The sequence below is a fragment of the Sus scrofa genome, chromosome 6 (genome assembly GCF_054392235.1).
Source record: "Sus scrofa isolate SSC_HxYL_T2T_F1_AM1 chromosome 6, Sscrofa_HxYL_maternal_Yorkshire_Landrace_v2.0, whole genome shotgun sequence".
Classification (NCBI taxonomy): Eukaryota; Metazoa; Chordata; class Mammalia; order Artiodactyla; family Suidae; genus Sus; species Sus scrofa.
Window position 1 is genome coordinate 27,326,859 of NC_139388.1, and position 27,444 is coordinate 27,354,302.

Genomic DNA, 27,444 nt, shown 5'->3' on the forward strand with positions numbered 1-27,444 from the left:
ACAGCAACCCATATGTAAAACGAGCAGGGAGAAAATGCAACGCTAAGAAGGAGGCAGGCACTTTTCAAAAGCCGTCATTATCTCTAAATCTCAACTGCCTCCTGAATATTTTAAATGGAAGAGGGATGGATCACTTAAACTTATGAAATAATTTTGTTTTAAAGGTAGGTACTACTAAACCATTCATCACTAATTGGGAGAGGCGTCAACCCAAAGGGAACGTTCAGTGCAGGATTTTGATCTAATAATGGTGAGGAAGACTTTCTCCTGCTACCACTAGTCTAGAAACGTGAAGCCCGGGTCTCTCTCTGAAGACAAAAGGGCCTGGGCAGGTATTGAGAGCTTATCGTCAACCAGGCATGGCCCTCAGTTCTCATGCCATCTTTACAACAATCCTAGGACACGGATATTAGGATGAGCTCCATTTTTTTCCAGATGGGGCAGCTGCATCTTCGAGAAGTAATCTAGCTCATTCTTGCTTACAGATTGGTAGGCGGTGGAGCTGGAATAGAGAAGATCAAACTTCGGGGCAGGGCTAGAACTTGGGTGAAACAGGTGGAGCTTGGTCCTTGAGCAGATAGTATATGAGGGTGCCAACAAACTCAGTAATCAAGATAAAGAACATTTTAAGGAAGTATTTTTAAGGATGGAGATCATTGGAAAAAAAAATCCAAGAGGAGCAAAATATCGACATTTTAAATAAAGACAGGATCTCACTCTGCACAGCATGTCTTATCATCTTTCTCCTGGCAGGATGGAAATAGGCCTGAGCATTCAGGATGCGATCAGGGCTAGCACATTCGCAGAGATCATGCTGGGGGTGGATGCACAGTAATTAGATGTGATCTGTCTATCCCTGCCTTCACTCATGCTTGTTCTTCCTGAGAATAAAACAGCATCCACGGGCAGGTTGCTGCTCTAAATTCTCACCGTTTGCTGTCACTGGTGGAGCCTAATGATGGCTGAAAAGAGATCTCTGTGTGCTAAACTAATCCAAGGAGGGGCCTCCACTGCCAGGTTTGCTATGTTAGGTGGTCATCGTGGTGGGGAAGATGCTGCGGCCAAAGCCATTTTCTTCAAGGAAAGTGAACATGGAAAAGTCATCTTAATGTGTGAAATCCTGCCAGTGCAGAGGACCCATCAGGAGGATTTTGGGCAAATAAGGAGATTCATGGAGGAAGTGAAGGTTTTTCTTCATTGGGACAAACAGGGAAATTTGAGAAAAAGGCCGTGCTTATTCACAATATCCTTCGACGAGTACTCAGTGCCAGAAGGCAATGGAATAAGGCGCTGGCCACTGTTTACTGTAGCTGGAAAGTTGTTTATGCCAACTTTCTGGATTCAGCACCTCACATGGTCTAAATGAGTAGAGAGAGAGGAAAGGAGAGCCACCCCAGTCCTTGGCCTGCCATGAGAAACAGCATCATTAGTCTCTCCCACACTCTTTTTTTCCTTCCTCCTTCTTCCTTCGCTCTCTTCTCTCTCAAACTCCCATCTCATTTAACATCCTGTGTACTAGGTTCTCTGCCTGGGCAGAGACCTTGACCGTGGAGACTCTGAGAACATTGCTTTATCTCAATAAGCATCCTTGAATGCTGCGACTGTCCCATGACTAATTAAACCAAACAACAGTGAAATTTTGCCTCCAGTTCTAACAAACGTGCATTATTCACAAGCACTTAGAATTTAAAAGTGCCTTCTTTTTTAAAGTTAAACAAACTGTCCAGCGGTACGTGAGCTTCGGTTTACAAAACACTTTGTCTTACTTTTCACTGAGTTACTTAATACTACCTCCCATAATCCATTTGCATTGATTCTTCCTTCATCAACTGCCTATGCATTCCAACACACTCCTGGCTGCAAAGAATTCCACTGCTGATTCACCAGGGAGGTAACTGTACTCAGTTTAAAAAAAAAAAAAGATACAAATAAGAATCCACTTAAGATAGTACTTATTTTTTTAAATAGAGCTTTCCTCTTAATTATAATATAGCATTAGTTTTTTGTTTCATTCTTCTTCTGAACTTCATAGTGACACTATCAAACAGTAACAAATACAAATTTGTGCAGCCTGGAATATGCAATTTAATCATAAGCAGTAATTTCCATATCACTGAGGAGGAAAAAAAAAGTCAAATGATTAAACTCTAGTGCATGAGGACCAATCCTGAATTAAATTTTCCTCTCTGCTAAAGTTAGATCTTGTACAGCAATATCAAGAGTGGTTTAAAGGTAATAGTAAAACATTTACTGTTATATTAAAACTCCATGCCCAAAAGTATTTACCAAAGATGAAACTGCTATTCTCTTTTTGCAAATTAAAAACGTCTTGCAGATATCTTCAAAAGCTCTTAAAAGAATAGGCAATGATAGCACAGCACTTTCACTAACATTGCTTTTCTTCATTCATTCCCTTCCTCTCAGAACCTGAAATGATGCTTTTTGGCAGAGAAAAAGAAAAAGAATCAGAAAATCCTCCCAGATCACTGCCTCAGTGAGAACTGACCTTGTTTACCACAGAGCCCAGCCCCCACCCATCTCCTGCTCAGACCATCTCAAAATTCAGATTTTGCAACTTTCTAGTAAACTCCAAGGTGGGAAGAAGAGACTGAAGGTAACGGGATCCACCGACTAGAAAGATGTTAATCCTGACAAACCGCTCAAGCAGTAGCCCGAACCACAGCTAGATTGAATTCGGTCTCTCCTGAGAGGTCCAGACAAGGCTGGTGGTAACAAAACGGCTTTTCACGGTGCCCTCAAAAGCAGATGGGCCCCATGCACCAAGTTGGAGAAGGGTGCCATTGCCCTCTAGTGGCCAGAAGTGCAATCTTCCGCGAGGGAGCCCCTTTCCAGAGATGCACAAGGCTCTCAATGTCAGGGTAAAATTATAGCAGAAAGATGTCTAATTATCCTCCTCGAGTGTTTTCTTTAGTCCTTCCTTGCCCACAGAGGAGGCTGCGGATAGCCACCACAGTAATTCTGCTGGAAAAGCTCATTCTTACTCCTACCGGTACACCAGAACTTGTCCAACTTTCACCAGCTTTATTTTTTTTTTACTAGACTTGTTGATGTTTTTCCCCTAGTCCCTTAAATCACGCACATATATACATACAGACCAAAGATCTTTACCTGTCTCAGGGGCAATAACTTTGGATTGGAAAGGCTGACAACTACAATGCTTGGTAAATCTAGAATAGGGGTTTTTGACAAGTCAGGTAACTTTATGAAACAATAGCCAATTGCATACTGGGAAAAAAAATCCCAAACACATTTCAATCCTTTAAATCACTGGCACATTTACACAATGATGAGATTTTCTAGAACAAAAAAACTTAGGAATTCATAGTCATTCTACAAATCTGATGGTTCACGAAAAAAGGTTTGCTACCTACTTTCTAACACTACCGACCAGTCATATTATTTAATGGTTAGGTATTTCTATGATCAAAGAAGAAAAAAATCAATATTGAAAATAAACTTAAACAAAATGATCATATTTCTGGAACATCTGTCTACATAAATGTGTAGAAAATGAAGGCAGGCTAAAATCAGATTTCCAGATCTCCTTCGGATGGTTTTGAAAATAGCTTTGAATATCACAGTTCAAAGTTTACGTGAACTGTCAACTTCATAAGTCACAGACATTCACAGGCAAAGGTCTGAGACACACTATGCCCATGGAAGTCTATCTCTGGCCTTGTAAATCAAGGCTTGAGGTCAAAGTCATGGCGTTTCCCATATGAGGTTCCCCAAACGAGAATCTTTACAAAGCAGCCATGTAATTCCATTCAAAGTGGAAGAAAACCCATGAATTATGAAGACAAGTGTATTAAAGGAGCATGAAATTGATCTGTACTCCCCCCAGTCATGGCATGGCCCTCCAACCCTCCCCCGCCCTTCACAGGAATAAACAAACAAACACATCCACAGCCACCACCACAAAGAGGAAACATGAGTTCTGGATCATAAAAAAGCAGATGTAACTTCTTCTTAAATTCCCGAATTAACAAAAGATTGCATCTTAATTGAAAATAGAATTTAGGTTTCTAGTAATTTTACTGTCTGCTGTTCTGATAAGAATGCTGAACATAATGAAAGTTCTGAAGTGCTATCAAGATGGTCCACTGCTTCAATTAGAGCTATTTTAAAAGCCTATTTTTCTGGTAAGCAATAAGCCCAGGTTGAGTAAAGCTACATGTCTGGGCCTCAACAGATTATCCTATCTCAGTCCTTTCAATGCAGCTCTTCATTTCATTTTCCCTCTCTCTTGGGTAAGTAGGGTGATTTTTTTTTTTCCTAACAATGTAATAAAACGACCAGCTGATGCAGATTCTGAGATAACACGGACACATAATGATAGTAATACTTACGGTAAACAAAAAGTATGCCTGTAAGATATTTAAGTGTATTAATTTGCAAAGTTTCAAAAGCAAGATATAAAGATAATTCTTATTCAAGAAAAGTTTCCTGGCCTCACAGATGCCTTTCCCTGGTCTGTACTTGAAAACTACTCACATTCCTTTGTACTAGGCAGGATTTCAGTTTTACACAGAGGTTTGAATTCCAGGGCTCACTGGCCAACTGTAAAACTTTGAATCAGAGCTCATGACTAAGGAACTTTAGTAACCAGGAGCTTCAGGGTCCCTCTGGCACTGGCCCCAACACTCAGTTTCTTTGTTTTACAACTTTTATTCCTTTGTTCTACTGGAAGAAGACCAGGCTCTGTGCAGGCAGGGATGGACAGTGGTTACTTCTGGGTTCTGATGCCTGCATCTCTGTATTTGTAGGAAAAATAATTCCAGCATTAAGGAAATGAAGGGCAGCCTCTTCTCTCTCTCATCGTATTAGGCTCTAGCTCTCAGGGCCCAGCGTGGCAAATGTGCTGATGCGATGTTGGCGGGTCCTCGCTCCTGAGAACATTTCTACATGCCCATCCCTCGGAATCCAGACACCCCACAAAACCGTCGATGTCTGCTGCAAGCCCAAATGATAAAGAAATAGATCCATTCTCTCACCAGATTAATTACCGTGGCTTTCCTGTGATTAAACCGAAAACTTACTCTCTGCCTCATACTAAACGACAGGAATCATCGGAAGAGAAAAACAAGGAAAGATTTCAGAGCCATCCGAAAAAGATTTCTTTAGGGGGGAACGGGAGGGAAGACTTAATAGACAGATCTATCCCCTCATGCAGCAGGGTTTTAGAAACAGCCTTCCACCCCACCCCTTAGGGACCAACCCGTCGTCATGCAGGGGTGGCATTATTAAATAATTAAAAGATGCAATTTCTTAATAGCAGCGCGATGGCCCGTGAAATTCCTGCTGCATTATCAGCAAAAGCAACAGGGCTCTCTTTTTTCTAACATTTAGAAAGCCTTTCACCCAGGAGGAGGCATGCAGACTCCCCCCCCTCCCCCCAAGCAAGGCCTTGGCAAGAAAGGGATTAAGCGCGACCAGGGCCTCCCTGACCCCACTTTCTCTGGGGACTCTTTTCTTCACAGCACCAGGCGGGCCTCCTACAGCTCTACCAGGGTGGAGAGGGAGAGGGGTGCCGTCCTCGCCGCCCTCCACATCCTGCCGGCTTCTCCACGCTCCCACCCGTGGCTCCCGTTCGGGGCAAAACTGAGGGAGCAAGGCCGTGCGCGCGGAGCTGGAGAGCCTCGGCGCGTTCCGGGAGGAGGCACAGGCTGCGGGGAAGGCTTGCTTCGCAAAGTTAACGGTGTCCCCAGTAGGCTCCGTCAAGCCCCAGCCAGAGCTGAGCCGGAGTCTGAGCTGCTCGCGGATCACCCCTTGGGCTGGATGGAGCTGACAAACGGCCCCCGGAGCCCCCAAAGAGACTCCGGCTTCAGGGCTGGAGCGCGCACCGCAGTCGGCGGCCCCAGAGCCGCAGTCAGTGGACCCAAACCCACGCTATTAAAGTGCGGGGAATCGCCAACCCATGCTGGGTTTCTTCCGTTTTCCGGGGCTTCCCTAGCTTGTCTCGACAGAGGGACGGAGTCCCGCGGAGCGCTTGGAGGAGATCGGGGAGGAAAGGGTAGGGACCCTGCAGAGCACGGTCATGTCGCCGCTTTCGGAGAGAGGCGCAGCGCGGGCGGGCGGGCGGACACCGCGCCGGGGGCGACTTTCCCCAGAGATCTGACCGGGGGCAGTCGGCGTGTCCGGAGCGCAGCTCTGCAGCCCCTAGTTATAGCCGGGTGCAAAGCCCCTCTCCCCCGGCCTCGGAGCAGACCCCAGAGGAAGCTGGAGCCGGGGTAGAGGTTGGAGCGCACATCTGGCGCCTCTGCCCCCTGCGCCGCCCGCGCCCACAGCTGGCTCTCTTCTTCCTTTTTGATTTTTAAACAAATCTCTTACCTCCGCCCTTCTCTCCGATTCTGTTTTGCATTAGTGAAACCTTCTCAAGTCAGACCTCCCCCCCCCAGACATTCTTATCCAGAGACAACCCCCCCCCCCCACCGCCCCCGAAGCCCTATCGAGGCGAGAGAAGGCACTGGCGGCGCGCCTCACCTGGGGCCCTGGAGGTTGGGCGCGAGCTGCGGGCCGTCGGTCTCTGGCGCAGGGCGAGCGCAGTGGTGTCAGCCCCGGCCCCAGTCCGGGTCCCATTCACAAGTCGGCGGCGGCTGCGAGCTGCCCCCGCGGCATCTGCTCGCGACGCTCCCCTCGGCTGGCGGCGGCCGCGGAATGAGCCGCCGAGCGCGCTAGTGGCAGGAATGAGAAACCGGGGGGAGGTGGCGGGCGGTGGGGGGGGGGGCTGGGGGAGGAGGAGGGAGGCCGCCGCTGGGAGGGAATGAAAGGGCGGGGGGCGGAGAGGAGCCGAGGCCGCGAGACGCGGCTAGCTGGGCCTCGCGGAGTCTGCGGGGGCTGGCCCGTCCGCGCCCCTCCCTCCAGGGACCCCTGGGATGCAAACCCCGGGATTCGTGGCCACCTCCTCCCGCCCTGGGTCGCCGAACTCTGGCTCCCCTGGGTTTCAGACGGAGTCTAGAGCGACTGAAGTTGGGCTCAAGAGACGCACAACCAATCAAGGAGGGCGGCAGAGGGAAGCTGGGGAGGGCTCGGGAGCCCCTTTTTCCTCCTTCGCCCAAATCCGCTCCAGCTGGTCAGGCTGGGCCCTTGCCCAGGAGGCCTGGGTGGTGGGTAGGGGGGAAGCATCGCTCAAGTGGGGGAGGCAAATGGGAATTGCTCTTCCTCACCCCACCTTCCAGAGATCTCTCCACGTCGTCAGCTTCTGCCCTGCCCCCTCTACCCATCCCTAGCAAACTCAGCTTGGGGTGCGGGTGGGGAAACCTGAGGGAGGGAGACTTCGGACTTCGGAAGAGCCACGTCTCCATTCTCTCCCAGCTTTCCCTCCCCCTCCATCCCCAATGCCACTTGTAAGGAAGGGGGTGCCTGGAGTGCTTAGCCAGGGTCAGCCTGGCGCCCGCCACCCCACCCTTGACTCCAGCTTCAAGCAGGTACAGCACCCCCCCGCCGCCGCCCCTCCGGCCGCACGTATCGACACTTGTTGCCTCCCGCCCCTTCGCTTCACTGGCTGCCCGACCCGCTCCGTGGAGAGTGCGGTTCTGCGGGAGACTGGGCCTGGTGGGGGGGGGGGGCAGTGCCCAAATCCTCCCTGGGTCTTCCCCTGCATCCCAGGAGGAAGACCCGACGGAGAAAGGGGTCCCGGGCCTGCTTCCTGCCCACGCGGAGTAGATGGGAGAAAAGGCTGGCGGGGACAGGGCTTCAGAATCACGCCAGGGACTGGGCGGGGCGCTCGTGCTTCGGGGAGCGGAGTTGGAACCCGCAAACACCGCCGTCCCTAGGGTAGAGGGGAGCAACTGTGGCCTGGTGGGAACCCCTAGCTGGAACAAGTTTTTCGGGTGGGAGATGGCGAAAAAAGCAGAAGTGGAGGCACGATGAACAAGCAAATGCATAACGGGGTAAAGAAATGCCAGGACGGACGGAGACGAGGACGGAAAAGGAGTGACGGCCCGGGCAGAAAGGGAAGAGGATGCGGAGGGAGAGGGGAGCGAGAGGGGAGAAGAGGGACGGAGGAGTTAACGTTAAAACAACGAAGAAGGAAGAAAAAGCCTCAGCGGGCAAATGGGAAAGGAAACCGGGTAGTGGGGGGAGAGTGCTGGTAGCCAAAGCCTGCCCTTGGTCTCCAAGCCGCTGGCGCATGGGTCCGCGAGACACAGAGCCCTCGGGTTCTCACGCAGCGCCAGGCTGCGCGCAGGGGCGGCGGGCGGGGCGGGGCCATCCAGGCACCACGCCCCCACCCCCGCGAGCCCTCGTGATTCCAGACGCTCCGGGATCCCTGAGTCGGAGGTTGCTGCTACCTCCGCGTCTTTAGCACCCGGTGAGGCCGTGGTTTTTAAACTGCTGAATGTGGGGGCGCTGAGTTTCCTGTTGTTGGTTCCCTTGTGCCTCTGTGCGCCCGCCCCTCCTCCATCCCCTTACCTCCCAAAGGTCAGAAGGAGACAAGCCTCTGGGCCTTAGGTACTCCCACCCTGGCCGCAAACTTGTGGGTGCTTTGATAGGCACTCCCTAGGCCCACGAGGCTAAGCGCTTTCCCAGAGAGCCGGATGAGTGGGACACGGTGCCTGCCTCTTCTCAGGTTGGTCCCTGACCCTGGGGGAGACCCTTCCACACACTGTTTGCTTCCTCTCAACCTCTCTGCTCCTGTATATATTTATCTGCCACTTCTGTCTGCTGTAAGCCCTAAAACTTTGAATATGTCCTAGGCCATTGCCAAGGTCCCCCACACTCTCAAGGAGCAGAGCATGGTGATGGGGTGCTTTGACTTCCATGATTCCGCTTATAAATGAAGATACACAGGAGAGAGAGGACGAGGGTCCCACTCTCCCTCAGAGACACTTGGATTTTGCTCCCGTTTGTCTAGTAATGGCTGTCTGAATTTTCTCATGCTTTCCACCTAAGTGAAAGTGTAAACAGGAAGGGAAGGTGAAGGGCCCTTCAGTCTAATTGCACCTATACGGAGATACCTGGGATTCATTGATGATTAAGGGGTTGATTGATGAGTGAGAAGTTTCATTAACTCCATTTTGGAGGAACGTCCAAGAATGAGCCTGGTCACATGTAACCTGACATTATTTGTAATGTGTCCTTTGTTTTGGTTCAGTGACAGCAGTTGTTTGGTGATGGTGGTGGCAGTGGTGGTGGTTTTGTTTTTTCTTTAAGACTGTCTTTTTCATGAATGATAGAATCAGCAAATTTTTTAAATGTTAAAAATTGCTTGGTAGATTGCCACTGACGTTGCTCACCTTGAGTCAGATTGAGCCCAGTGTATTGCAGCAGTCAATAATCCTTTGTGTAACCCAACAGTTTTATGCCTGGGAGTGTATCCAAGACAACTGGCAGCTTATGCACAAACTTATGCATAAACACATGCACCTGACTCTCCATAGCTGCATTAGTCATTATGGCCAAAAACTGGAAACAATTCAATGTCTTTCAGTTGGTGAGTGGATAAACAAAACATGGTATATCCATATAACGGAATACTATTCAGCTTTAAAAATGAAAGAAATGCTGATGCGTTACAACATGAATGAACCTTAAAAACATGCTAAAAGCCAGATGCAAAAACTACATATTTTCTCATTCCACTTATATAAAATGTTCAGGAAATGCAAATTTATTGAGATTGAAAGCAGATCAGTGCTTCTCCTGGCTAAGGGTATGAATAGGAATTGGGCAAATCGGTATGAGGGAACTGTGTTGGGTGATGAAAATGTTCTAAATTTGGATAATGATGATGGTTGCACAAATCTATACATTTACTAAAATTCGTTGAATTATAACCAAAAAGAAAGACAAAAAATTTCTTTTATACCTTTATTACCAGAGTATCTGTGACCTGCAGGTGAGCCCCAGGGAGAAAAGTTTTTGCAAGGCAGTTTTTCGGAGAGAGAAATGTTAAAAAAAAAAAAAAAAAAAAAAGGAGCTCTAGTTCTTATGGAAAGATAACCATACTTCTATTCAGCAAGTTCTTATTTTCGAGGCTGCTTTGTAGAGTCTTGTAAGTGTTAAAGCAAGTTAATTCCCCCCTTTCACTCTTCTAAGTGATTAATTCCTGGGAACCAGAGTTAGGCATACTAGTTCGTGACATTTTAAAGACACCTACACATAGACATAGTACAAAGTGCACATTTCCGAGGGGATTTTTTTTATGACTATGTTAGGATCTGTCTTAGAAATCCATATCAAGCACTTGGGTAGAGTATTGTGTGATTACAGTTTGGATTAAAAAAGGAAAAGAGAAAAAGAAAAAAAAAGAACCCACTGACAGCTTAAATTAAAAGATTCAGTTCATCCAGGCAGCCAAAAGTTTGGGTGTTTATCTTAACTTCCCTCACCTTGCCTTCACCTTGTTCTTTAAGGGAGGAAACCAAGGTTCACGGTTGCTCTGGAGGCAGGATTAAACAGTCCCCTCTGCTTCCTGTCTCTTCCAATCCAGACAGAGATGAGGCTCAAATGGGCCTTTTCTTGTCTTTGTCCCTGTCAGCAAGAGGCTGATAATTTCCTGTTGGGTCCTTCATCAAAGGTACCAGGCTCTCATTCGTTTGATGTGCCTGTCCTCTTCTCTGAAGATAGCCAGGCCCTGCTGAGTCAGTTCCTTGTTTTCACTTAGAAGCCCCAGGCTACCCGAGGCCTGCTCAGAGCTTCCTGCTCTAGAGGCATCCTTTGGTAAACGGTATAAAAAGTGAGATAGGATCCAAACAGGGGGAAGGTTTTATCAGCTTGTGGGAGACTCCCATCATGCCTTCTGCAGGCAGGGGGAGACCGTTAAGGGAGACTGAACAAGGATGCCTGACATTTCAGATGGAGATTCCCATAGTTCAGGCCCCAGAGATAAGTGGGAGACTACAGGCCTTTGATCTGAGTCTGCTTCTTGGTTCTGCTGCTTACTAGCCGAGATTTCAATCTCTGAGATTCGGTTTCCCATTCTGTAAAATCGGGCTTGTTATCTGTGCCTAGATTGTTGCAGGGATTAAATGTGCCCACATACCTGGAGCAGTAAGCACTGTGCTTGGAGCAGCAGCTCAATCACTGACAGTTATTAATTACTACTATTAATTATGAGATCTGATCATCATCACACCTTAAATCACCTGAGCAAGAAAGGAGTTATGTTACAGTTACAACTTATAATGATGATGGTGATTAATCTTACCATAAATGATATTGGTAATAAAATTTCTGGTCAAGAATATTTTAGCCATTCAAAATTAGGCCTGTCCTCCATCATATTGGATTAGGTGTGCCAACCTTGAGGGTTGGGGGCCCTGGGTTCACGACCTAGCCTAGATCTGCCGCACATTCACTGAATCACCTTGGGTAAGTAATTTTCTTTCTCTGAACCTCAGTTCCATAGCTTTAAATGAGAGTGTAGCCGGTGTAGGTTTTGAGGAGGATCCTTTGAGAGCTGAAATTCAGGAGTTTTTCTGTCAGACTCTTTATTAAAATGAAAGCATCTCTTATATGCAATTCCCCGCTCTGCCACAAGGAGCAGTCAGCCAGTTGTCTCCAGCTAAGCCTGGACTCCAGGCATCCATCCCCTCTCTCTCAAACACAGCCTCTTAAGTCTGCCCCATTTCTTTTGTCTCTCCCTCTCACCTAGACTCTAAGTCCCCTAAGGACAGGAGTGATACCCGCCCGATTTTTTTCTGTATCCCTAGCACCTGGTACATTAAATATAGAAGTCCAATCAATATATTTGATTAATTGATAATGTTAACTAAGAAGTGTTTTTATTAACAAAGTCCAGTATATCAGTCACATACCACCGCAGGAATACTAGGGAATGCATGACCCCAGTACTCAGTGGCTTAAAATAACAGTTATTTTCTCGAATTCATCTGTGGGTTGGCTGGGGTTGCCTGGTCTAGACCTGGCTGAGCTGGGGCATCTCCATTCAGTCTCCTGTACTTCTTATCCTCTTCCTGGGCCTGGCTTGAGCATATTCTCGTGGTGATGGCCACTGCACAGGACATCAAGCAGAAATATGCAGTGTCTTGAGGTGTAGCCTTAGAACTGGAAACAATCTTTTCTATCTCATTTCATTGGCCAAAGCCCAGATTGAAAGGTAAGAGGTGGAGAAATGTAATCTACCTTTTTAGTGGAAGAAACTTCAGAAGTTGCATGGCAAAGAGTATGAATACAGAGAAGGGGAAAGTCATGGGGCCGTTAACATGCCCTCCCACAAGCAGAAATAGATTTCCATTTTGCCACCATTCTGGGTCATCCTGGGTTGTCAAGTCCCTTGGGTTATATCCTATAATCATGAATATAGTATTCTAGAACATTAGAGGGGACAGGAAATCAGAAGGTGATTTCAATGCCATACCAATTTGTTTTAACTACACCTTTCCTTTACTTTGAGGTTCAACTTGGAAAGGAAGAAAGCAGGCAGAAATAATAATGTAATAATATTAATCGCCAACTTATATCAAAACTAGAAATTCTCAAAACATTCCTTCAAAGTATGTATTATTATCCCTTTTTTACAGATGAGAGAGTTGAGACAAGGAAATTATATGCACTGCTCAGTATAACACAGCTGGTAAGTATTGGAGCTGGGATTCCAATCTATGTGTGTTTGACCTTCAAGTTGTCCCACCTGCATGCCTTGTTTTTTTTTTTTTTTTTATGGCCACATCTGTGGCATATGGAGGTTCCCAGGCTAGGAGTCACATCACAGCTATAGCTGCTGGCCTATATCACAGCCACAGCAACACCAGATCCGAGCCACATCTGCGACCTACACAGCAGCTTGCAGCAATGCCGGATTCTTAACCCACTGAGTGAGGCCAGGGATCAAACCTGCATCCTCATGGATATTGGTCAGGTTCATTTCCGCTGAGCCACAACAGGAACTCATAGCTTGCCTTTCAGTGGAGAAGTTCACCCAACAGGTTCTAGTCTTGATATGTTTGTGGGCGGGGAGGTGTGTGGGGAAGAGGGAGAAGAACTTCCTTCTGCACCTGAGGCAAAGGGCATCCATCAAATCCCTAGGACCAGTGAACACAGTAGGTACCCAAAGGAGTAAAAGATGAAAGGGTGAAAGGAAGGAAGGGAGAGAAAAAGGAAGGTCAGCAGAAGTGCAGAAGGTAAGAGACAAGATATAAGTATGTTCAGCTATTTGGAAAGACCATGTCTTTCCATGATGGGCAGAAATCTGTGGAATCTGAGGGTCTTTCATCCCCTGCCCCTACTGGTGCTGAGAGCAGTTGCCTCATGCCTGCTTCCATTCCAGGCCTAGAGGGTGCAGTGTGAGCCCGCCACAGACTATCTTGCTGATCTCCCCATTACTCCTTTGATCACCAGGCCATACTCATTTTTCTTGCGGTTGTTCACATGCAAGGGTAGTCCAGATTCAAGACATTTGCATTTGCTCTGCCCTTTGCCTGAAGCACCCCGCCTGTTTCTCATGGCTTGCTCCCTCATTTTGCCTGTTTAACCAGGATTTGCTTGGCTCTCTTAGCAGTGGAAGCGCCCATTCAACCTATTCCCCCATAGTCCATTACTTTCTATCCCTCTGCTTTATTCTTGTTTATAACATATATATTTACTTGTCATTGTATTATGTGTTTTAATTTACCTCTTTTTTATTGGTCATCTTTCTCCACCAGGATACAAGCTTCAGGCAGGCAAAGTACATCATCTCTCCCATTCACTCCTGTACCTTGAGCAGCATCGAATACTGTGCCAGACATATGGTAAGCACTCAGTAAATATTTGCAGAATGAATACATGAATAATATATGCATGAAAAATGCTAACCGAATGAATGAATCCCCAGACCCAGAGCAGATGAATCATCGGCTTGAATCTAAACGTGGTACAAGTGTCCCTTGTTTACAAAGTGAATTTAATGATGCCAATTATTCACACTGCAAAATGATTCTTCACGTTACCAAAGGTTTCGTTTGAAAACTAGTTAAAATAGCTCCCTCATTTAGTGCTTTTAAAAATATAATCCAATTTGCAAAATGGTGGCGGGCAGACAACTTTTCGAGAACATATGAATTTCCTGAAATGAATTACAGGTATGCATAATGACAGTTCTGCTTCTGATTTCTAATTCTAGTTTATTTGTTGTATGGACAAAGAGATTGGCTTATTGAAACGCCTCACAGAGGGCTATTTCAATGTTCCTCTGTGCATACATTTACATTACTTTTTAACTTGTGAATAGGCACATTTAAATATGTTTGTGCTCCTCAAGAACCATTGGAAGTGTTATTCAAGATTGGTCCCGGCTTGCTTTGCAAATCATCTACAATTTGGACAATAGGACTTGAGAGCTCAGGGTTCCAATTTTCATGAACCATGAACATGGAAATGCTGACTATCACTGCTGAGGAGGGAAGGCAGAAATGATCCTTAGCCAATGGAGAAGACTTAAAAAATCTTTTTTTTAGGGTCCTCAGTTTAAGCTAGATGAACTTACACAGCACAGGCTGAATTTTTCAGTGCTTTATCTAATTGTGTCTGCTTCTCTTTCCCTATTCACTTGCATCTTTGGTGGCAGAGAGATAATAGTGAGGTTTCCATAGAGCACAGGTAGGTCAAAATGGAATGCAGCATTTTGCACAGGTGGCTCAAGAGCTTTCTTCTTGGAAACAATGTTCCAGAACAGTCTCTCCATCCTGATTGACAGTCTCTTTAGTTCTGGGTCTTAAGCCATGATTGATTCCCTGCCGCAAAGAGTATTGTTCTGGGCATGGGTAGAATTAAAGAATAACACTTTTAACAGCTATTCATTGAATGCCTATTAAGTACTTTTAATTCCAGTCTTTACAACTGTTCTACAGAGTCAGTATTCTTATGCCCATTTTATAGGTAAGGACAGAGGAGCTCAGAAAATTGAACAGCTTACTCAAAGTCAAATAGTTTGCTAATAAATGAATAATTAAATGTGATTTAATTGCTCAGAGTCTACAAGGGAATATAACTGGGAATTAATTTATATGGGAGAGGTGGTAAGGAGAGGTGAGTGGAGGCTTCCTTCAAGGTATTCTTTTTTTTTTTTTTTCTTTTTAGGGCTGCACCCACGGCATATGGAGGTTCCCAGGCTAGAGATCTAATCAGAGCTGTAGCTACCAGCCTACACCACAGCCACAGCAATGCCAGTTCCAAGCCACATCTATGACCTACACCACAGCTCACGGCAACACCGGATCCTTAACCCACTGAGCAAGGCCAGGGGTCTAACCCACAACCTTATGGTTCCTAGTCGGACTTGTTTCCACTGCACCAAGATGGGGACTCCAAGGTATCCTTTTTAAGCTGAGAATTAAGATAGGCAGAGGGGCTAGTTAAGATAAGTAGGGAGGGGACATTGATGGAAGGAATATACTATATAAGGCCATTGAGGCAAGATGGAATTTGGAGGTTTTGAGGACCTAAAAAATATCTATAAGACTGATGTTTAGTGAGCTTGGAGGAAATATAGAGACAGGTAACCCAGAGCTTTGTAGGACAAGGAAAGAATCCTGAATTGTACCCCAAATGCAGTGGGCAGTTGTTGATGTCTTTTCCTTCAGGCAGAAGGGATCTCATTGTATTTGTCGACAGGGAGCATTATGGCTATAAGTGGATGAGAACAAGAATGGATACATGGATATTTTCAAATTGATATTTTCGTTTTCTTCAGATAAATACCAGGACTGGAATTGCTGGATCATATGGTAGTTCTGCTTTTAATTTTTGAGCAACCTCTGTGTTGTTCTCCATAGTGGCTACACCAATTTACATTCGCACCAACAGTGCACAAAGGTTTCCTTTTCTCTACATCCTCACCAACGTTTCTTGTGTTATCTTTTTGTTGATGTCATTCTAACAGATGTGAGGTGATATCTTATTTACATTTCCCCAATGATTAGTGATGTTGAACATTTTTTTATGTGTACCCCATTGTTTATAGCAGCATTATTTATGACATCTAAGATATGAAAGTAACCTAAGTGTCCATCAGTAGATGAATAGGTGATATTGTGTTTGTATACATACATGTATGTGTATATGTACATGTGATGGAATATTACTCAACCCTAAAAAATGAAAATTTGCCACTTGCAACGTGGATGATCCTGGAGGTTATTTTGCTTAGTGAAATAAGTCAGATAGAGAAAGACCAATACTGTATGTTTTCATTTCTATGTGGAATCTAAAAAACAAAACAAATGAATGTAATAAACTCACAGATACAGAGGACGCACTAGTAGGGAGAGGGTTTGGGGGAGGATTAAGATAGGTGAAGGGGATTAAGACATACAAACTACTAGTTATAAAATAAGTAAGATACCAGAATATAATATACAGCACAGCAAATATAGCCACTATTTTGTAATAATGTTATATGGAGTATAATCTATAAAAATATTGAATCACTGTGTTGTGTTCTTAAAACTAGTATAATATTGTAAGTCAACTACACTTCAATACAAAAAAAAAAAAAAACACACACACACACACACACACAATGGATGCATGCAGGCTGTTGTACTTTACCAGGAAGCAGGAGCTGCTAGCTGGGACTCAGGCCAGGACAGCAAAGGAGGGTAGAAGTTCTAGGTATATTTTGGATTGGAAGCAGGTGAAAGAAATCCCAAGGATCATTCTCATGAAACAGACTCAAGCAATTGAATAGATTAGGGTGCTAATTATTGAGGAGGGAGAGTCGGGAGAACGACAGGTGTGTGAGTATGGGAACAGGTACAGAAGGCAAGGTTCTCTAAGCTGCAGTTTTATGAAACCATTTTGGGCACTAAGCTGCTCTCTTTTCCTCCTTAGAGATAGCCTCCTGGCTCAGAAAGACAGTGTCATCTGATGTTTCATTGGTTAAGAAGTGAAATCCCTCAGCTCTGAGCAGGAGACCTGGGTTCTGCACTCTGACTTTAGACCAATACTTTCCTTGCTCTGAACTACTTGTCTAAAATTAGGAGTTGGACCAGCAAGCCTTTGACGTCTGCATTTATGCTTCCCTCTAAAAGCCCGTGATTACTGATTATGTTCACTCTAGGCATGGTTTTTCAAAAGTATGTCCAAATGTTACATTTATATTGATTCTGTGTCAGGCAGGGAGTCTTGTCCTGAAACACAGGTGACATAGGATGTGGAACAGTGGTAATGGCCAGAAGACACACAGGGGCATATGTTTTCTCCCAGACCTCAGTGCCAAGGTCAGCAGTTCCCCTGATGTTGCCACTTAGGGCCATTTGTCAACAATCCCTTTGTTGTTCATGACCTCCAGAGATTTCTACCTGTTCACCTTTCTAACCAAAGTGTCCATACCATTGCTCATCCTATTTTCTCCTTCTCTGCTCCTTTTCAAGGAGGGAGTAGAATTCCATGACACAGTCAATGGACTTGGAAGTTGAGCTGCCCCAAGTTTGGATTCTGGTTATGGCCCCTCCTTACTATTGGCAAACACTTTACCTCTGCATGATCCTCATTTTTGGTATCTATAAAATGACAGTAATATCTGTACCTCCTTCAGTGAATCGTGGTAATTTAGAAAGGTGATAAGTCACAGTGCCTAGAATATAGTAAATGCTCAGTGTTGTTGTTGTTGTTGTTGTTTTTTCCTCTCTGCTTCCTGCTCATCTTACACCTACTTCTCATTATCTTTCCTTTCTAAAATTCAACTAAGGCATCAAACATTTCAGAAAAATATGTCCTGATCTTTCCCTTCCCAGAAAGAGTCTTGTCTGCAATTCGATCCTGCCACAGAGTATGATCCCCTGCACTTGCCTGTCCCACCATTGTCTCTGTAGGAAATATCTAGAGATCGATAATTATTAATACTTTATCCCTGTATCTAAATCATACAGGCATATGGTAGGTGTTCAATAAGTGTTTGCTAATGTTTACTGCCAAAGGGGATATTCAAAAAGACATCCTCAAAGAGGAATGATGACCAAAGAGGAGGGAAAAAAAATCACCTATGTCATGCCAGCCCCTCCAAAGAGATTTTGGTATAGAATATGAAGGGAAAATAGAGTAAAAGCAGAATCCATTAACTGGTTCAAATTACATTAATAGTCCTCTGCTGTGTACATAGAGTCATCATTTAGTCCTTAGTACAGCCAGTTCTTGCTTGACTAAGAAATGTTTATCAAAAGAAGCAAAATTTTCCTTGTGTGTTTACAATCTGATGGGATCTCCTCCTATAGCTTTGCTTATATCCTTTAAGGGGAAGGGAAAAGTGCACCCAGACAATCTAATTTCTTTATGTCACTTAAGTCACAGAAGCAAACATTGGAAGATATGCTATAAAATAATCAGTCATCAGATAAACCTGTTTTGGATGTGGCAGATGTATAAAATGAAGTAAGACTATTTTTTCAGCTATAAGTTTGTGTATTTACAGAAGATTCTGGTAAAACAAGTAGGTGTAGCCAGACTAACCCTTGTAAGGAGGCATGATTTCACAGCAGAAAGGCAGCTGAAAATAGCAGCCAGTCCTTTCCAGCCTCTTCCTCCTAACCCTCTTCCTCACCCTCATGCCCAGGACCCAGTAATTGCTTTGCTGTGATAAACATCTTTTACTTTCCTTTTGTTAACAGTGTGGCTTCTAGAATACTTATATGTTTCACTTGGCCAATGTCTGTCTTAAATAGCATGTCGTAAGTGAGCAGCAGGAGCAGCAGCACCATCCTAAGCAGTTGCTAGAAGGTACCTTCCCTCTATTATTGCTAAGTTGTCATTGCACTCATTTTGCTGATGCAGATGCTTTAATGTCAGGTGATAAGCTTATGTCCAAGTTCATGCAGCTTAGACACTGCGGACCTTGGGTGTCTACCTGTAGCCTTCTCATTCCAGCACGCCCTGGTATTTCTCAGATGTAAGCTGACAGGCCATCTGCTGGGGTGATAACTTCCTGTAAACTGGACATTTAACATCTTATAATGACTCCATCCTGGAGCTAGATGCATGGGGCCCTACTCAAATTTGCTTATGTCCAAATGCCCATCCTCTTTGCATATATTGCCCCCTCTGCTTAGAACACGTTTGCCCCTTCGTGTACTGATTAATTCTGATTTATTCTTTGAAAATTCCATGCTCAGGTGTCCTAGCCTCCAGAAATATTTTCCTGATTTAATACACGTAACCTATGCAACATCATAACTCAGCCTTGCCTGCCTTAGATGTGCTCAGAGTATTTACATTAGCCTATAGTTGGGTAAAATCATTAGCACAAAGCCTGTCTATAATAAAATATTGAATATCTCATGTAATTTATTGAATACGGTTCTGAAAGTGAAAAACAGGGTTTATTTCCAGGTACAGCATGGTTTTAAGTGTATGGGTTGTTTACCCTTGTTTTCTGGTGCGCTGGGGCTACCTGGGCTGCCCATTATCGTGAGGGACTCTCAGACCATGTATCACAGCCCCAGAAAAGATTAAAATTCAGAAGTCCAAGTACAGTTTCTACTGAACATGTATCCCTTTTGCACCATTGTGAAATTGAAAAATCATAAGTTGGGGACAGTGTACAGTACTTGACTGCCCATTAAAAATTTTTTCTCAGGGCTCTTATTAATTCTTTAAGGGCAGAGGCCATACTTTATACATAATTTAGGGATATATATATTCCTAGATAAATAAATAAATATATATATAATTTGTATCCCTAGAACCTGTCACAAACCTTGACAAATAGACTGCATCAATGCATGTGCGGATAAAATAAGTAGCATTACACTCACCTGGTCCATATAAGAGGTTTACATGTAGACTCATTTGTATCTCATAACATGCATGTGAGATTAAAACTTTTAACAAAGATTGTCTCTAGTGGGAGAGAGAGCAAGAAATATGTACAAATGTATATGTGTGTATATACGTATATACGCATACATGCATACATGTACAATTTACCTGCGCAAACACCCACACACATGTCGTAGATCCGGGTATTTGTTTTCTTTTTCCTTAATCACATAGTTGGTAAGTTTCAACACAAAGTGACTGACAGCATCTTCGCCGCATTGATAAACACGGCACAGGGCATAGGTGGTTGTCTGCCCTCTATATTCTTCCAAAGATTGTGTTAGAGTGTCACATTGACAATGGATATTGAAGGGCCTTGCATGCAAGCTCTATGGAGAAATGATCTGAGGATGTGTCATTTGGAGAAGAGAATGCTCTGGGGGGACATGATCACTTTGTTCAAATATCTAAAGCACTGTCGCGACGCAGAGGGATTAGATTCATCTTGCTTGGCCCCAGGGGGTACAAAACAGGGACTAATGGCTGAAACTTGAGGGAGTGGGAGAGAGACCACTGCTCCGTGTAAGGAGGGATGTCTGGCCAGAAGGGTCTCCGCCCCTAGGTCCCCTGCTCCTCGGAGCAGAGAGTATTGGTTCATGCCAGGCACAGGCACTCTCGCTGTGTGTCCATCTGACAGGTGTCCTCATCCGTCCCAGGGGCCCTCTGCTGTGGGTAGGAGAGGACATTCCAGGGCAGCCGTGATCTCATCCAAGTATACATTTCAGTCGACGTTGGAACAGGTCTAGTTCGAGCAGCATATGCCTCGGATCAAAGTTTATTTATTTCTAATGGTGAAACTATTACTACCACTGCCACCACTGCAGTTACTATGAATTGTCTATAATAACTGCTATTTGCAGGGTAGCTCCTGGGTGAAAAGTGCCTATTCCCACTGCTAGGCACTTTGCATTTTGCATGCACTATGTCATTGAATCTGCACAGCTGTCCTGAATGGTTGAAGCTCTCCACCCCATCCTGCAGTTGTGGGGAACTGAGGCACTGGGAGGTGAAACAGTCTGCTCCTGGTTGGCCACAGACTCACACTCAAGGCCAGGTATGCCTACCCACGACATTAGTCAGGACTCCTGTTTTGTAGAGTGCGTGGGGGAGAAGAAAAGACAGGAAAGAGGAGACGAAGAGAGGAGAGAGAATCAAAAGAGAGGAATAACATGATAACCCTAGGCTTAAACCAGGTTTATTTTGGGAAAAAGGTGATACTCTTTCCGTAATGTTCTCATTTCTTGAGTATCTAGCTGTGTATGGCTGGTGGTGAAACTGTGATCATCAAAGTCAGATTCATTTGTTTGATTCTTTCTGTAATGAATCCACTTAAGTCTGTGGCCACTGCCTCCTTCATAGGAAGAACTGCCTCACAGTTGCATGAGAAGAGGTGAAGTTACGTATTTGGCTCATACACATCCTCTCCAAAAGAGAAATCCAAAGGGACTTTGGTAGGGTAAGTGGAAGAATAGGAGTTGGAAAATCCAAGATGGTGAGAAGATTTTGAGATATTACTAGTATATCAAGAATAATTAAATTAAACAGATACCTGAAAACAAATTGTTCTAAGCAATTTTGATAGGGCTAGTCGCTTCTCCCAGGGGGCTTAAAAACCCATGTTGAATGCGCTGACTCAGACAGTATGACAGCCTCAGTGGAATAATATATGGAAGCATATAAGAAATATGTGTGCCTGTTTTTTTCACATACGATGTTCGCATTTATTTTTTTTTTCTTTTTTTTTTTTCCTTGGTCTTTTTGCCATTTCTTGGGCCGCTCCCGTGGCATATGGAGGTTCCCAGGCCAGGGGTCTAATCGGAGCTGTAGCTGCCAGCCTGTGCCAGAGCCACAGCAACACGGGATCCGAGCCGTGTCTGCAACCTACACCACAGCTCACGGCAACGCCAGATCCTTAACCCACCGAGCAAGGCCAGGGATCGAACCTGCAACCTCATGGTTCCTAGCCGGATTTGTTAACCACTGAGCCACGACGGGAACTCCACGATGTTCTCTTTATGTGTTATGCATTCTCCAGCCATTTTTCAAGACCTACCACCCCCAAGAAGCCTTTATTTACTCCTCTGATTCCTGGTGTTCTTGCTCAAGTTCCAGCAGAAGTTATGTTCTGCATCACAAAATTAGGTTCAGAATCATGTGCTATCTTGTCTTACTGGGATTTTTTTCCCCCTTGGTTGTCTGCTTTCCTGTCCTACGCAAGTGGGAGAGATGCAGACAGCAAGTTGTAGTGTCACTAAGGGAATGCCGCCTGGAGGTCTTCAAGTGACTTCCCAGGGTAATCTGTCTTGGAAGAATACACTGAGTCTGGACAAAACAGATGCTCACAATCCCATTGTAAGGCAACGAAGAAACTTCATTCACCAGAATTTCTCTTAGGAGAAGCCCCATATGTCTTTCAAAGTGATAATTAATATGTGGTGTGGATGGTGAGCAGCAAGAAGTCACTCAGCAGAGAAAAGTGGCTCCAGGAGAATGTTTGCTGTGACCAAACACCTTGAATGGTGGAGAGATTAAAAATCCAGAGTCAGAGTCTAAAGGGTCCCAGGCTGCTATGTCATACCCCTTCAGCTGGTGCCACTGGCTTCAAAGCTGGGAGGTGACGGTGGAGCAGAGGAATCTCCAATGGAGGATATTTTCCCATACAGATGCAATGTAAGTCGTCTTTATTTTCCTTCAGCCAAACACTTTCAGTTTTATTATGTTTGATAATGCTTTTGTGATACTGGATTGTTTTTAGGGGTCGGGTATTAAAAAGGAGCCAAGGATCTGAGTTGACATGGGTGAGAAAGGGGACTTTCCCTGCAGCTTAAAAACTAAAGGGGAAGGGACATTTGGGTTACACATAGTATGGAATAATGACATCTAGCCTTTGGGGCTTCTGAATAGAATTAAACAAAAAGAAAATGTACACTATATGGAATAATAAATACTCAACATGTGTTTTCTCTCTTCTTTGGAAAACCCAACTAATATCCACTATTCGTAAGAAACTAAACATGCTAGTGGAGTTGGTAACAATGTGAAGTCTAAGAAGTGTGTGTGTGTGTGTGTGTGTGTGTGTGTGTGTGTGTGTGTGTGTGTGTGTCTTTTGGAAATTGCATGAAAAGACCTGTTATAATTACAGCATTGGGGGAGCCTCACAAATGAAGGAGAGCCCAGGGGTGTCCATGCCTCAGACTCAGAGCCTGTGCCCCATTCCTGCAAGACCAGCCCTGCCAAAGGGAAGTGAGGTCCACGAGAGGGTGTCCCGCTTCTCTTTCACCCCAGACCTGGCTGGGACCTGTGGTCTCATCTCTTGCTCCTCTCTCTTTTGACAGCCATGCTTTCTTCAGATATGTTAATAGTATAAGCAGTTCTGCTGCAGCCAGATCTTTCAGCTGCACAGGAGTCATTTTTCTCTTTGTGATGATTGTATTTATCATTTATGTTAAGTTTTTTAATCTCGAGCTTGTTGTTTTTGCTACTGTTCTGAGTTCTGGAGACCGGAGACTGGCAACTTATCAAAACCCCAACTATGAGTAACATTCCCAATAGAAAATGTTAAGTTTCTTAGGAAGGTTGCTTTTCTCATTGTCTGCATCCTCAGAGCTTCTAGCATAGAAACAGGCACAGAATAGAAGTTCAGTAAACACTTTGATATTTCCCAGGGTTTGCTTGAAGGAAGAGTCTCTATTCCATTTCGCACATTTCATACAACAAAAACTTTTGCCTTATTCTTAAAGTCTTTTATTGTTAAGTGCATTTTCTTATGTTCCAGTAAATTAAAATTTGTAGCAACTTAATCTGTCTCTCTCCAAACACATTTGTAATGCTTGGTGTTCTTTATGCTATTGTTCTCTGTGTGTCATATATCATTATACTACATTGCATTTCTTAAAGAGAAAACCTCCGGAAAGTGTATTTTTTAAAATCCTTCATTAGTAAGGGCCTATAGCGATTAAAGCTTGAAATTAGAATTAAGGATTGTGAATTTTGATGCAGGCAACCATATAGATGTATTAACATTGTGGCAAGGGTTTTCTTTGCAGGCACAAAGTTGTCATTAGGAAATATAATACTCATTTTGGGCTTGATTAATTATAGCAGAGGCATAACAAACTATATCCTGTGTGTTGGAGCATGTACCATTTGCAGAATTATAAGTCATGGGTAAGCCGAGGTATGAATCCAAAACATTCTGTGAGAAACTCAGAGTAAGTACGATATTTGCCTTTTGGAATACTTTTGGTAAAGAGAATTTATACACTAAAACATGAAGAAATACATGTTGAGAACACAATTCACAATCTAAAATAGTCTGAGTTCTCCTCCCAGCCTCTTAAATTTACCATGGCTTTCAGTATGTCTAACTTTGGAGGATATTCTGGTAATGATACATAATAAATAATATGTAACACATAATATAAGTGTAATAATAACTATTATTTTCTAATAATAGCCAGACATCCAAAAAATGTCAGATATCAGGCTAAGAATTCTTCATGGTTATCTAATTTAATCCTCACCCTAGTAGGTATTGGTTTATTAGTAGTAGTATTATTGGACTTTCATTCAGTGAGATGCACATTTATTAGCATCTTCATAATATAACTTCATAAATTTTGGCAAATGTATGTATTTTTATATCTGATATTCTAATTGAAAAGGAATATTTCCATGACCCCAGAAGGAGGTGCAATTTTTAACTCTGATTCCCAGAAGAGAAAACGTAGGCTCAGTTAAATTAAATAATTTGGCCAGTAAATAGGCCAGTAATAAATAGCAAAGTTGGTAGCCAAACCCGTGCTTTTCCTTATACTGTGGTGGGTTACCCAAGGCTTAACTCTTATATCAGTGGATTTATGTATATGCACATGGACACGTGTGTGTGTGTGTGTGTGTGTGTGTGTGTGTGTGTGTGTTTTAATTGTGGTAGGGTTTGGAGACAAAGCAGGAGGATGGCACCTAACAGTGTTTTTTAAAAGTGCTAATCATTAGACTATTCTAGCTTTGTGATAAGAGAGATTCTTACTCCATCCTTGAAAATTTGATTTACTAGACTGTGGTGTGGGTCTACAATCTGCATTTTTGTGTGATCCCTAAATGATTCTGAAATCATGTGCTTATCAGGATAGGATAGCTAATGCCCTGGTAACAAACATGAACTATCAGAAATTTACCACATTTAGTTTTATTCTTACTCCACATGTCCCCTGCTTGGATGATTGAATAAGATGTCTTCTTTTTTATTTTTAACTTTATTTTTTGAGCTTTATTGAGATATAATTGATATATAGTGTAGTGTAATTTTAAGGTGTTCAATATGTTGATTTGATATACTTATATATTGTGATATGAGCGCTACCATAGGTTAGCCAGCACCTCCATCATGTCAAATAATTAGTTTACATTTCTTTTTCTACGGTGAGAATATTTAAGTTGTATTCTCCTAGCAATTTTCAAGGATATAATACAATATTATTAACTATAATCACCTTGCTGTACATTAGACGCCCAGAACTTACTCTCTTCCCACTGGAAGTTTGTTTCCTTTGGCCATTTCCCCCAGTCCCTGGTAACTGGCTTTCTACTTTCTGTTTCCATGTGTTTGACTTTAGATTCCAAGAGGATGTAGAAAAAAGGGAACCATTGTGCCCTGTTGGTGGGAATGTAAATTGGTACAGCCACTTTGGGAAAGAGCATGGCAGCTCCTCAAAAAGTTAACAATAGACCTACCACGTGATCCAGCAATCCCACTTCTGGGTATATATCTCAAGGAAATTCAAACAGGATCTTGAAAAGGTATTGGCACTCCTGTGTTAATTGCAGCATTATTTACAGTAGCCAAGATATGGAAACAACTTGTGTCCATCAGTGGGTGAATGGATAAGGAAGACGTAGTCTATACTACGATGCAATATTATTCAGAAGACGTCCTCTTTGCGGCACATCCGAGATACTGAATCTTTAGCTCTGACACTGAAGTGTTTATGTTCTTGCAGGAGTCAAAGAGAACAGCCGAAGGGCCATGTGGTAGTTCTTAAATCTTTGCCGAATCTGTTGGTCAGAATTCACCACATGGCCCTCTTGGAAGGGAGCTGAGAAACGAGGAAGAGAACATAAGTTTGGGGAGTAGAGTCTTTGCTGCAGTCAGGTTTTGAGAATCACATACCTCTGAGTTTGTGTCTATGTGGTATAGGTAGATTTAATCTTCTGCTTTCCTAGGAAGTAATACCCTTACTGTGACAACTCCCCGTGGCATGGGGTGCTTTTCCTTATTTTCTCGTTGACTGTTGTGCACATGAAAAAATGTGAACCTATAATATTGATGCTGACAATCCTGTCACCTCTTCAATTTGTCACTCTTTAATTCTTAAAAGGTAGCATCGTTTCATTTGTTCCTAGCCAGAAAAGTTTGTATTCCCAGCTAAATGCCAGCTTAATGCCTGCCGATATTTAGAAGGCAAAGATTTTAAGGTTCTAGCCTCTAGAGGTTATGAGCTGAATTGAGTCAAGCTACCTGGCTCCTGCTCCAAAGTCCACCTTTTACTAGGGATGTGAGTTAGGTATGTGACTTAACCTCTGTGAACCTAACTTCCTCGTGAATAAAATGGAGGTAATTGTAGTTTCTACCTTATGGGTACTGTCATATGTATTAAAACAGATAATCCACATAAGTGCTTAGCGCAGGATCTGGCATACAGAGAGCATCCAATAAGCTTTGTCTACTCTTTATAATAGGATGTCTTGAAGACCACTGGTCTGCCAATATCTAAGAAAAAGAAACTTCTCTGCATTGTCTCACCCAGAGAAAGGGATGATGCTGAGAGAGAAGCCTTTTTTTGTGCTTTCAAATTAATCGATTTTAATTCCTTTCCCCACCTACTTGTAAAACAAGGTTTGACCCTGTCTTTCAACTCTGAATGATGATTTTATGAAAGTTAAATTAGCAAAATGGTACTTCTCTGTCAGCGAAAAGCTTACCAGCCAAAAAAGGGCTGTGAAGAGTAACTCACGTTTCTCCTGCTCTATTCTTCATGAAGCTGTGTGTTACCTAACAACAGGAGGATGTTAATCATGCAGTGTAGACTTCCCCCAGAGTAGCAAATGAGCTATTTTCAACTGTCTATTGTGACACCAGTTTTTTTAGGTTGTATCAGCAGGCCTCTTATCAATTTACCTTTTCACAAGCTGTGTGCATTTTCTCCAAGAGAGTTTAGTGAGATCTCTTCCTCAAGATTGTCTAGGCATTTCGCCTGGATGTCTGAGTTGGATTTGTGCTTGAAAATGTGCTTACCTGCTCAAATATGAATATCATGCAGGCTCACCGACCGAAGAGACTCGTAATATGTATTGGCACATTAGTGTACAGTACCACATTCAGCTTGTACTCCTAGATATTATCAAGTAATATCTGTTTAGCTGTGTTTAACTAAACACTTACAAAACTAATTTGGCCTTGAAAAATTTATTTTCACAAAAAGGCGTGTTTCACAAGATGGTATATTTGGCAGGGTCGTGGGCAATGTCAATAGTAACTTAAGCCATAGAATTTGGCCTGTTTCTCAGGTTTAGAAAAATAATAATAAAGAAGTTATTGCTTGGTCTGATCTGATTTTATAAAGCCCATGGGGCCCATAAGCACATAACCCTCGTCTCTTTGACTGGGAC

At 43.7% G+C, this 27,444-nt stretch overlaps 2 protein-coding genes across 15 annotated transcripts in view; one reads left to right on the forward strand and one right to left on the reverse strand.

The window, feature by feature from the left end:
* Positions 1 to 8,184, reverse strand: part of CDH11 (cadherin 11) — a 152,405-nt gene extending 144,221 nt beyond the window's left edge. For 11 of the 14 annotated variants that reach the window (XR_014804892.1, XR_014804891.1, XR_014804890.1 and 8 more), the window contains exon 1: positions 6,505 to 6,709. The gene's annotated coding sequence lies outside the window, so the exon portion shown is untranslated. Of the gene's footprint in view, positions 1 to 6,351; positions 6,413 to 6,504; positions 6,710 to 8,128 lie in introns of those variants that run through there. The other 3 variants (XM_021093365.2, XM_084958347.1, XM_084958350.1) reach the window with 2 other exon arrangements.
* The window catches only part of LOC106507571 (uncharacterized), a 483,906-nt gene continuing 464,351 nt past the window's right edge, over positions 7,890 to 27,444 (forward strand). Inside the window, exons 1-4 of the mRNA XM_084959096.1 lie at positions 7,890 to 7,913; positions 8,098 to 8,332; positions 12,507 to 12,559; positions 13,629 to 13,715. Of these exons, the coding sequence (XP_084815222.1) occupies positions 7,890 to 7,913; positions 8,098 to 8,332; positions 12,507 to 12,559; positions 13,629 to 13,715 (399 nt within the window). The remainder of the gene's footprint in view (positions 7,914 to 8,097; positions 8,333 to 12,506; positions 12,560 to 13,628; positions 13,716 to 27,444) is intronic.